Source organism: Cervus elaphus, chromosome 12 (assembly GCF_910594005.1).
Source record: "Cervus elaphus chromosome 12, mCerEla1.1, whole genome shotgun sequence".
NCBI lineage: Eukaryota > Metazoa > Chordata > Mammalia > Artiodactyla > Cervidae > Cervus > Cervus elaphus.
In genome coordinates, this window is record NC_057826.1 from 66575644 (window position 1) to 66587769 (window position 12126).

Below are 12126 nucleotides of genomic sequence, written 5' to 3' on the forward strand. Positions count from 1 at the left end.
GTGACCAGGGCTGTGTCCTTCCCACTTCCTTAAGATCAACACATTTTACCCAGCACATTCAGAAGGCTCATTAAGATCAGCACATTCAGAAGGCTCATGGGAACCATCAAGGCTTCCTAGCTGTCACCACAAGAAAAGCTGCTTAAAGGACACTGTTAATGCATTGTTTTGGCCCCAGAAAGTTAGCTAATGGTGCTTTGCATATTCTTGTGAGAAACGTTCATGTATTTACTTGCATTAGAAAAGCAGTTTTGATTTATTCTTTTCCCCCCCATCTTCTCCCTTTTCACTTTTACTCACAAAAGCAATGCCCGTGACTGGTCCAGGAAACTGACTCAACGGATAAAATCGAACACCAGCAAGAAGCGGAAAGTCTCCCTGCTCTTTGACCATCTGGAGCCAGAAGAACTGTCTGAGCACCTCACTTACCTGGAGTTCAAGTCCTTCCGGAGGATATCGGTAGGTACCCAAGGGCTGCCCTGTGACAGCTCTGAGAGTAAGCAGAGGAATTCAACAGGCCGCCAATCTCCTGCCCCTGAAGTCCCCTCTGGGCTGGCGGGCTTTCCCGTCAGCCTGTGTGTAGTAGGGCAAGTCAGGGCACACTCCCGGGCTGTGTTCCTCCTGCTCTGCTCCCCGCTCCATCCTCCAAGTCCGCCTCCCCCTCCCCACTACTCGTTCAGGTGATAATACTAGGCACACACGATGCCTTGTGCACATGAGTGTACACACAAGACATGTGCGTGTGTGCACGCACACACACACACACATTTTCCCCCTGATTAATGATTGTCTTTCAGAATTTTCTTTAAAATTTTCCTCCCGCAAAATGAGGATAAGTCCTGTAAGAGTTTGAATTCATTCTAGAATAGGCTTTGGATGGCTGGGGGAAATTTCAAAATAAATCAGATGCTACTGGTCTAGTTCAGAATTTACCTAAACTCTTGAAGTGCTGCTGACATGGCCCCATAGTCACCCCTGATCCTAGAGATAAACTCTGCTCACCGAGACCTTGCTCCTTCAAACTCTATATGTGATACCAAAGCAGCTCCATGCAAGAGAACTCGCTGCCATTGAAGTGAACAGAGCTTCGTTGGAGAGAGAGAGAGAGAGAGAGACATAATAGATTTTGTGAGATTATCTTTGTTTTTCCCCTTCAGCAGCAGAGCTGGAACTGGTACTGGGATTTTTCTTCTATACTGTACTCTTTTAGAGTTTAAACGAGATCCTGTCCATATCTGCTCAGCATAATATTTGGGTTAACTAGTATGTGTACACATCCGTTTATGCCTGATTGCTTCTGATGTCGAGAGGCATGCTGTGGGTGGAATAAGATAGCCTTCCTGCCATCCTTGTCGGCAGCAAAGGAGAGGAGGCCCAAGAGCTCCTCTGTCCCTCAGCAGCTTCTGGTCATCAGCTCAGCAGAGGTAGCATGCCCCTCGGGTCTCCAAGAATGCTGGAGCACAGTCCTGATGAGTTTCTTTTTCCCCAGTTCTCTGATTATCAGAATTACCTTGTGAATAGTTGCGTGAAGGAGAACCCCACCATGGAGCGGTCCATTGCTCTGTGCAACGGCATCTCCCAGTGGGTACAGCTGATGGTTCTCAGCCGCCCCACCCCCCAGCTCCGAGCTGAAGTCTTCATCAAGTTCATCCAGGTGGCTCAGGTGAGTGACTGGATGAAGACTTGAGGCCTGGTAATACCAGGTAAATGACTCCCTCTCCCCTCAGCCTAGTCTGTCCATGAGAGCTGCTTTCCCCTCATGAATCTCCTGGTGGGGTTTGTGCACCTTCACCTGCCCTCAGATCTCGGTATGATGACTTTTCTACATCCCACAGGAGATCAGGATGGAGAGGGCCATGTAGGCAATCTTCAGAGTCAGGGTACAGCTTTAGTTCTGTTTAAATCTTTAACGCTTTTCAGAAGATGCTTACCAGCCAACTTTGTTTTACCTATTGTGGTCCACTTAGCAAAGGAAAGGGTAATTCAGATTTCAGTATAGCTGGGCCAGCTTGATTTAGGTCTGTGAGCCCAAGTTATGTTGAATGGCTGGGTTTAGTGTTTGAGGAGTAGGTTTTAAGCATTTGATGAGAGGAAAGCAGATATTATGAACACATATCTGAAATTTCACAGAGATTCTAGCACTCTGTCTCAGATAGTTATAGTCCTATTTAAGCCATGGTGTTGCCCACAAGAATAAAAACAGTCTGGTTACTTTGGGGTAAAGAATATAAAAGATTATACTGAATGATATATTTTTCTAGCTTTAGATGTTCTAGACCAGTGTTTCTTAAAGTGTGGTACATGGACCACTTGCTCTGATATTAACTAAAGGTATCTTAAAATCATAGATCCCTTAAGCTCAGCCCCAGATCCAGGGAATCTAAACATCAGGACTTGGGTCCAGAATCTTTGTGTTAAACAAGTACTTTGGGTGTTTCTTAGAAACCACCGATGTAGAGAGTGGTCTACAGACCAGCTGAAATGAAAGGAAGAAGATGGGATGCTTTGCTAGATTTGGGATCTGCTGGTCTGGAATAAGCCTGAGAAAAGAAATGTTTGGAAAACTGCAATACCTGATCACTAGCCTTTGGCCAGAATTAGGAATACTCATAGCACAGAGACAAGAGACAGCCTCAAGCTACCACGTAACTAACATGTACAGTGACTCTGCTAGCATCTGTTTTCTGTGTCACAGAAGCTCCATCAGCTGCAGAACTTCAATACGTTGATGGCGGTGATTGGAGGGCTATGTCACAGCTCTATTTCCAGGCTCAAGGAGACAAGTTCACATGTCCCGCATGAAATCAATAAGGTCAGTGCTCCTGTCTCCTCTAGGGCCCTTCAGCAGCATTCCTAGGACCAGTGTCAGCATTTCCTCCTTGAGGGGCAACCTAGAGAGCATTTCCAAGCCACACCATCCCTTTTTTAACCAGGAAAAATACCCAGGAGAGAACCCCTTAAGAAAACCCACAGGGTGGGGACGTCACAGATTTGCAGGTGACTGAGTCAGTCTGGCCAGTGTTACTGCCCCCATTCCCGCTGGTGATTTGGAACAATATGTGCCTCTTTTCCATGCTCATTGGCCACTGAGTGTCCAGAGCCACCATTTTAGTACTGACTCCCTTGCTTGAGCAAGGAATAGTGCTGGTTCAGTGACCATAGTTCAGTTTGCATGTCAAGTGAGGTTGTATATTGACACATCAGAAATCTAACTAGCCAGACACCTTGGAGAGTGACATTCTGGAAAGTTGAATTTTCCAAGATAGTTGGAAATAAGCTTTTCAGGTACGATTTTGTAATAGGTGGTATTTTATTGAGGAATATTATTCTTAAGTGTCTTATGTACTTTCCTACATTAGATTTTATAGAGACTTTAATCCTTTATGATACAGGACTATTATTATACATATAAACCATTATGATATAGTGCATATATAAATGCAGCTATATATGATATGGGTTTGATGATGACTGCTCAGAGTATTTCATCTCATCTGGCCTTTCTTACTAAACTCAAAACCCCAGCCCCCACCTCCAAGCTGACACAGAAGGAGGCTGTCTTCTTAGGGAAGAGATATCTTAGCCTCGTTGCCCCATCTGCTTTTCCCACCCCATCTGCTTTTCCCAGGTGTTCAGGAAGGTGTTCCCCGTCTTTCAGGAAGTCTCTTATTAACCATCCCTGCTCTCACAACACTGGGGTTGGAGGATGCTGCTCCACCCACACCTTCCAGTGGTCTGATCACCTTATAATTTCTTGATCGTGCTGGCTGAGACCAGGCAGAACAACTGAAGAGACTGCCTGCATCACAGAGGTGACACAGGGAGAGAATCACAGAGACTAATGTGCCTTCGTTTCATATTGACAAGCCCGCTCCTCTGCAATGCTGCTGGACCTTCAGGGTGGTCTGCAGAGTGAATTCCTAAGTCCAGGGTTAAAGCTAGTGTCCCCCAATAGTTTATTTCACTTTCTAAGGGGAACAAAAAGTTCTCTAAATCTTTGCTGCTCATCTCTTGTCGTGTGAGCCTTTCCCCGACTCCACACTCCCCAGCCCTATTTGCTCAGGTGTCTGCTCTCTTGCAGCCTTGTGACTGTGGGAGGCTGACTCTCAGATCTCAAGTAACTTCATCAGGGAGAAACGGTGCCTCTTAGGCCACAATTTTATGACAGGAATTTCCAGCACAGCGTTTAAAATTGTTATTCTGTGTTGTGACATGATTGGCAGGGAGTCTCTTCTTCCTGTCTTGGCTTCTGAGAAAGCTGGTCACCACACATGGGGATGGACTCCTGGGAACCCCATGCTGACTTGAAGCAGGTGTGTTGGAAGGAGCAGCAGATGTGGCTGCACCCTTGCCTAGCACCCTTCGGCCACAGCAGAGCACAGGCTCTAGTGCAGAGTCCCCAGGCCTCCGCCTCATCCCTGGCTGGTCCTTTGCCAGGAATTGGTCTGCTCTGTTCAGTCTCCCTGTCCAGGGTTTCAGTCTGTGAGTGGACTGTCGCCTGCTTCCTAAACATAGGCCCATCCTGAGACTCGCTGAGTGAAGAGGCCCACAGAGCCCAGCCTAAGAAATAAGAACACTCGATAGACGACTGATGTGTCACACTGGAAACACACCCTTCCCTATGCCAGCTGTGGGCAGCACACTTCACTTGTCTCTGGAAGACACAAGGGAGGGGGACTGCGGACAGCGTTCAGAGGGACACTTGCCATGCACTGTATAATCTTGTACCTTAAAAAAATCATTTTATCATGTGCTTGTATCACTTATTTTTTAAAAGAACAACTTTAGCATAAAAATATTAAAACCTTACTTAGAATTTTCCAGCTGTGAAGTAAAGTACACCTTGCCCTTGGTAAGTCTGCTCTGTGACATGTAAGTTGGCGCTGTCACTGGAGGGTCAGAGCCTGCCCCTTGAGATGGCTCGCCCCATGCCTGACTCATCAGGGGCCAGGTGTGATCATGGTAGGGGCTGAGGGTAAACAGGTGGCTGCTGCAGACAAGAGAGCCCGCCTGGGGGGCACCTGTGACCGGCTCCCCTCTTCTGTTTTGTAGGTTCTAGGTGAGATGACTGAGCTGCTGTCCTCCTGCAGAAACTATGACAACTACCGGCGTGCTTATGGGGAGTGCACCGACTTCAAGATCCCCATCCTGGGGGTGCACCTCAAGGACCTCATCTCCCTGTACGAAGCCATGCCCGACTACCTGGAGGAGGGGAAGGTGAACGTCCCCAAGCTGCTGGCCCTGTACAACCACATCAACGAGTTAGTCCAGCTACAGGAGGTGGCCCCACCCCTGGAGGCCAACAAGGACCTGGTGCATCTGCTGACGGTGAGGCTCCATGGGAGACAAGTTACTGGCACGTCCTTATCAGATACCAGCTCAGTGAAGCCTCACAGAACTCTGTGAAGTGGATACTGTCGTTACATCCGTTTTATGGATGGGGATTCTGAGGCAAAAATACATAACTTGGCAGAGGCTGCACGTTATTAAGCAGCAGAGCCTGGTCTGAGACCCAGGTGGTGGGACTCCAGGGCTGTGCTCCTTGAACTTCTAGGAGTATTCCCTTCCTCGTAGAAAAGCCAATCCTAAGCTCTCTGGGAGGAGCTGATAGCAGATCAGGATACAAGACTTGGTAAGAGATGGAGACAGTGGGTTTTCATTAAAAAAAAAAGGGGGGAGGGGGAATGGCAGTGAGTTAAAAAATACAAAAACAGGTTGATTATTTGGGTCCTGCCACCACTGGCTTAGATCCCAGAGACATTCAAGCCCAGGGTGGGCGAGCACTTGTCGGGTGCAGGAGACCAGGCTGTGCCTTTGGGTGTGCTGTGAGAGCAGGTGAACTCCCTTCCAGACTGTGGTTTTGTAGTTCACCAGTTGTGCGCTATGAGCACAGAACTGTTTCCTTCTCTGTGAAATCAGAGGGGTTCATCTCTGTGATGACTTCTCACTTCTCTTTCAGTACTAAAATTGTACAATTTTTAATGCGTTTTTTTTTTTTTTTTTTTTTTCCAGCATGGAATAATCACTGTAGCCTCTTCCTACCTGAGGGGACTATTCTGATAGTTCCTCAGGCTTTGCATTCAGCTGGTATCTAATCCCAGCCTTTTTACTAATTGGCCAGGTGATTGGCTGGTCTCATCCTTAAGACAGTAACATCTGAGAAAAGAGGCTCTGAATCTTAATTTTCTTGGATTACAAATTTTGTGAGGAAAGCAGTGAACATTCTTCTACCCAAAAAAATACGCATGTTTTTGAGTTCTTAACCCCCTAAAGCCCATCCATAGAATCAGGTTCAGAACAAGATTATTTCTAAGACTGCTGTCCTCTAAAATTTTAAAGTTCTGAGATACATAAAACTCTTAATATCATTTGATAATGTCACTTAAATGGAATTCTGTTGCTGGAATCAAATTTTAATAGTATCTGGCCATGAAAACTGTCCTTTCAGTCTGCTTTGGGAGAGAACACCTGAGGTGTGGACTGTCTGACAGATAAGGCCTTTGGTCTAAGCTCTACATAGAAGCTTAGCTGTTTAACTATAGTTTAAAAGAAACTTCTCCAAATTTAAAAACATTTTAAAGAACTAATGCTTGCCCTACTCCAGTAGTAGATGTTATATCCCCAAAACTTTGTGAATTTTTAACAAGTAAAGTAACTTACAGCTTGGAAGAGGGAACCCCAGGGAAGAAGCACTGGCAAACAGTATTCTAGCAATTAACTCTCTTCTGCTTTGCTTGGCAGTTATCCCTAGATCTCTACTACACCGAAGATGAAATCTATGAACTTTCCTATGCCCGGGAACCCAGGAATCACAAAGCCCCAGTGAGTTTTTCATATTAAGCCTCCCATATGTAAAGGTGCTTTACAAGTTGCTCATCAAGGTCATTAATCTTGGAACAGACTTTAGTTCAGTTTAAGAAGCATATTATGTTTCTATTGTGTGCCTAACATTGTGCTAGGAGTAAGGAAAACTTCATTACATATGAGGAATAGTTCCTGACCATAAAGAACCTGCACAGTACTCATGGGGGTAAGACTCCTATGTGAACAGTAAGTAACAACATGCCATGGGTGTCAGAAGTGGGAGAATCAGCCAGTGGTTTACTGGCTAGAGAAGGGATATAGCATGGTGGCCTGGAGTAACCTTGCCCTCCTATTGACTATAAAGCATCCTCACATCAGTTGTTTCTCTGCATCCATTCATCTGTTCGTGGATATTTAGGTTGCCTCCATGTCTTAGCTATTGCAAACAGTGCTGCAGTCAACACCGGGGTGCATATATCATTTCAAAGTATGGTTTTCTCCAGATACATGCCGAGGAGTGGGATTGCTGGATCATAGAGTGGTTCTCTTTATAGTTTTTTTAAGGAATATCTGTACTATTCTCCATAATGGCTGTACCAATTTACACTCCCACCAGCAGTGTAGGAGGACGCCCTTTTCTCCCCAACCTCTTCAGCATTTGTCATTCTGACCAGTGTGAGGTGATAACGTCAAAGTACTTTTGATTTGAATTTCTCTGATAAGTGATGTTGAATATCTTTCCATGTGCTTTTTGCCCATCTCTGTCTTCTTTGGAGATCTACTTAAATCTTTTGCCTTTTATATTTTATATATATATATGTGTGTGTGGTTTGTTTTTACAGAGAGCTGAAGAGTTGTTTGTATATTTGGAGATTAATCCCTTGTCACTTTGTAAATATTTTCTCCATTTTCTCAGTTGTCTTTTGGTTTCCTTGCTGTGAAGAAGTTTTTAAGTTTAATTAGGTCTCATTTGTTTTTATTTTCATTACTGTTGGAGGTGGATCAAAAGATATTGCTGTGATTTATGTTAAGAGTATTCTGCCTATGTTTCCCTCTAGGAGTTCTACAGAATCTGGACTTACATGTAGGTTTTTGATCCATTTTGAGTTTATTTTTGTGTATGGTGTTCTAATTTCACTCTCTTAAATGTAGCTATCCAGTTTTCCCAGCACTACCTACTGGAAAGACTCTTTTCTCCATTATTCTTTCTCCATATATTCTTGCCTCCTTTGACATAGATTAATTGACCATAACTGTGTGCGTTTATTCCTGGGCTTTGTTTCATTGATCTCTAGTTCTGTTTGTGCACCAGCACCATACTGTTTCGGTTACTGTTGCTTTTGTGGTATAGCCTAACGTCAAGGAGTCCAATTCCTGCAGTTCAGTTTTTCTTTCTCAGGATTGCTTTGGCTATTTGGGATTTTTTTGTATTTTCATGCAAATTTTAAAGCTATTTGTTCTAGTTCTGTGAAAAATGTCATGGGTAACTTGGTAGGGATTGTGTTGAATCTGTAGGTTCCTTGGGTAGTCATTGGAAGAATATGGCATATCTTTCCATCTATTTGTGTCATCTTCAGTTTCTTTCATCAGCATCTTACAGTTTTTGGCATACAGGTCTTTTGTCTCCTTAGGTAGGTATATGCTTAGCTATTTTACTCTTTTTGATGCAATGGTAAATGGTTATTGTTTCCCTAATTTCTCTTTCTGATCTTTCATTATTAGTGTATAGGAATGCAAGAGATTTTTGTAGTCTGAAACTTTACCAAATTCATTGATGACCTCTAGTTTTCTGGTAGAATCTTTAGGATGTTCTATGTATAGTGTCATGTACTCTGCAGTGATAGTTTTACTGATTTTCCAATTTGGATTTTTTCTCTTTTTCTTCTCTGATTGCCATGGCAAGGACTTCCATAACTATGTTGAATAAATGTGGTGACAGTGAACAACCTTGTCTTGTTCCTGATCTTAGAGGGAATGCTTTCCGCTTTTCACCAATGAGTGAAAACGATGTTAGCTGTGCATTTGTCATAAATGACCTTTATTATGTTGAGGTAAGTTCCTATGCCCACTTTCTGGAGAGTTTATGAGAAATGGGTGTTGTTTTGTTGGAAGCCTTTTCTGCATCTGTTGAGATGATCATATGGTTTTTATTTTTAACATGATGTATCACATTGAGTGATTTGTGGATACTTAAGAATCTTTGTATTGCTGCTATAAATCCTACTTGATCATGCTGTATGATCCTTTTACTATATTGTTGGATTTGGTTTGCTAGTATTGGGTTGGCCAAAAAGTTTGTATTTTTCCATAAAATGTTATGGAAGTGAACTTTTTGGCCAACTCAGTATTTCATCTAGGATTTTTGCATCTGTATTTGATATTGACCTGTAATGTTTGTGTGTGTGTGGTATCTTTGTCTGGTTTTGGTATCAGGGTGATGGTGGCCTCATAGATTGAGCTTGGGAGTCTTCCTTCCTCTGCAGTTTTTTAGAAGAGCCTCAAAAGGATAGGTGTTATCTCTTTTCTAAATGTTTGATAGAATTCACCTGTGAAGACACCTGGTCCTAGACTTTTGTCTGTTGGAAGTTTTTTAAATCACCATTTCAATTTTACTACTTGTGATTGGTCTGCTCATGTTTCCTATTTCTTCCTAGTTCAGTCTTAGAAGATTGTATCAAAGAATTTGTCCGTTTCTTTTAGGTTGTCCATTTTATTGACATATAGTTGTTTGTAGTAGTCTCTTATGATCCTTTGTATTTCTATGGTGTCAGTTGTAACTTCTTTTTCATTTCTAACTTTATTGATTTGAGCCCTCTCCTCTTTTTTCCTTGATGAGTCTGGCTAAAGGTTTAAGGTTTATCAGTTGTATTTTTTCATTCTTTCTCTAGTTGCTTTACAGGGAGGAAATCTAAATGAACTACTACTTTACTCTGTCAATAGCTTCAACAAAAAGTTTAATGGAGAGAACACTATTTTAGATTTCAATTACATGTGGGCCCTCTGCTCCCTGCCACTGCATAATAGTTGAGGGTTATCCATAGATGCAACTACCAGGTAATGGGAAAAGAAAGAGCTGTAGGTTATAAGACTGCATTATAGTTACTGGGATTTCTCTAAATATTTCATTTTAGCCACTAACACCTTCAAAGCCACCAGTAGTAGTGGACTGGGCCTCTGGAGTATCTCCCAAACCTGATCCAAAGACCATAAGCAAACACGTCCAGAGGATGGTGGATGTAAGTACAGCCATGTTTCCATGCAGGCAGAAAGTAAGGTACTGCCTGGTTTAGTTGTATGTGTGGGGATAGGGGAGTACAGCAGTAGAAACAAAAAGGGTAAGAAATTTGAAACTTTCCTACATGAGCAAGGGGAACCACTTCTCATATTGTGGCTGCAGAACAGTTCAGAAGTTACATTTTGCCAACACACTTGGGCCTCATGGAGGGAAGTGTACCTCTTAAAAGCCTAGCAAGAGAGCATACATTTAAAGGCTGTCAGTTGATTTGCAGGTGGAGAGGGGTTAGAAAAGCTTTAAGTTAAAGGTTATAAGGAGAATTGTAAAAGTTTGGCACTGCTTGATTCAATTCACTGTGCTACATGCCTTCATATTACTGTATTTATCCTGTGGACTATTCCAGTGTAACAAGAAAAGTACAAGCCAGCAAGTGATGGGAGCACTTTGGACTGGGCTGTTAAAAGCTACACTGCAGTCTGAGCTGTGCAGTGAAGGGAGAGGAGGGGGGAGCATCCCTCAGGGTGGTGCACTGTGGGCACAGTGAGCTGGAGCGGGGGCTACTGACGTGCTAATGGAAGTGAAAGCAGCTAGCCACCCTCCAGGTGCTGGTGCCTGCAGAGACCTGGGATGTGACCTGCTGAGTCTCTGCAGCAGCTTCAGGAGCAGGTTTCCTTGTTCCTGTCACTCAGGACTGAGGAGAGGCTTTTTTCAGGTGTTCCAGCCCCTTCGTCATTTGGCTCTGATTGATTTCTCTCTTGGTAATCACCAAAGAAACACCTTTTTCCACAGTCTGTCTTCAAGAACTATGATCATGACCAGGATGGATACATTTCCCAGGAAGAATTTGAAAAGATTGCTGCAAGTTTTCCATTTTCCTTCTGTGTGATGGACAAAGACAGGTGAGAGTTGATGCATGGGAATATGTGGTTATGAGCCTGGTGATGAGAATGCCTCATGGATGTTCTGCTAGAAGAATCTGTAAACTCAGATATGTTTACATATGCTACTGTGGTCACTGAATGAATTTTGAAACTAAGAGAGCATCATCAAGCACATGCCTGTCTGGCTTCAGTTTGGATCACAGTGCACCATGAGAAAATGCATGCTTTTTTAAATGCCTGAGTTGAAGATTCCATAACTGCTGGTTTAGGAACAGTCAACTCAAAACTCAAAAAAAAAAAAGAAAAAGTTTAAATCCCTTCTTGCTTTCCTTACAGATCATGAGAACAAATAATATTTATGAATATTGTGCATATTTACTTTTCTCAAGATTACATAAGTTCTATGTGGGTGGTTCTCTGTGTGAAACCAAACGTTTGATTGGTGGGCTCCAGTTATGTAGATGTACTGTCTAAAGCCAGAAACTACAGCATAAGGTATTTGTCTCCCTATACCCACATTTCCACTACTACTTTTTAAAGTCTTATTGGAGAGCAGTTAAATCAGTTAGGAGAATCTGGTTTAGCCAAAGAGTAACTGTGGAGATAAGTAGTGTCATCTTACCTAATTACATGCAACTCACACATCCTTATTACAAGGAGGGCTGCTGGAAGTAACTGTGAGGTAATACATACTGTACTACCCGTCAAGGATACAAAGAGAGTGAGTTTCTAAGGCTAGAAGGAGCCTTGTGACCCAGCCCCACTCACACCTCATCTCTCATTTGCTGGCAGGGAAGGCCTCATCAGCAGAGACGAGATCACGGCCTACTTCATGAGGGCCAGCTCCATCTACTCCAAGTTGGGCCTGGGTTTTCCTCACAACTTCCAAGAGACCACCTACCTGAAGCCCACTTTCTGTGACAACTGTGCTGGATTTGTGAGTTGTTCTTAAGAGTGCTTCAGGGTTTTACTTGGGGAGTACGAGATAGTTTAAGAGATTAACCAGGCACAGATCTCACATCATTTTACCAACTCGTCCCAGCCTAGAGTCTGAGAAAACACCTATGGTAACCTTGTTCTTAAATGTGTGGATTTTACTCTTCACTCATCTTTTCCCATTTCTTCCTTACTTTTCTCTCTGGTAGTTGGGGCCTCAAATAAAATTGTAAGGAAATGTTAAATTGAGGCTGTACTTTTTAAGTATTA

At 43.2% G+C, this 12126-nt stretch overlaps 1 protein-coding gene across 1 annotated transcript in view; it reads left to right on the forward strand.

Moving 5' to 3' along the window:
- RASGRP1 (RAS guanyl releasing protein 1) overlaps window positions 1–12126 on the forward strand; it is a 73075-nt gene that overhangs the window by 49593 nt on the left and 11356 nt on the right. Inside the window, exons 6-13 of the mRNA XM_043920454.1 lie at window positions 306–459; window positions 1490–1663; window positions 2696–2812; window positions 5053–5328; window positions 6742–6822; window positions 9936–10040; window positions 10829–10938; window positions 11713–11857. Coding sequence (XP_043776389.1) covers window positions 306–459; window positions 1490–1663; window positions 2696–2812; window positions 5053–5328; window positions 6742–6822; window positions 9936–10040; window positions 10829–10938; window positions 11713–11857 — 1162 coding nt within the window. The remainder of the gene's footprint in view (window positions 1–305; window positions 460–1489; window positions 1664–2695; window positions 2813–5052; window positions 5329–6741; window positions 6823–9935; window positions 10041–10828; window positions 10939–11712; window positions 11858–12126) is intronic.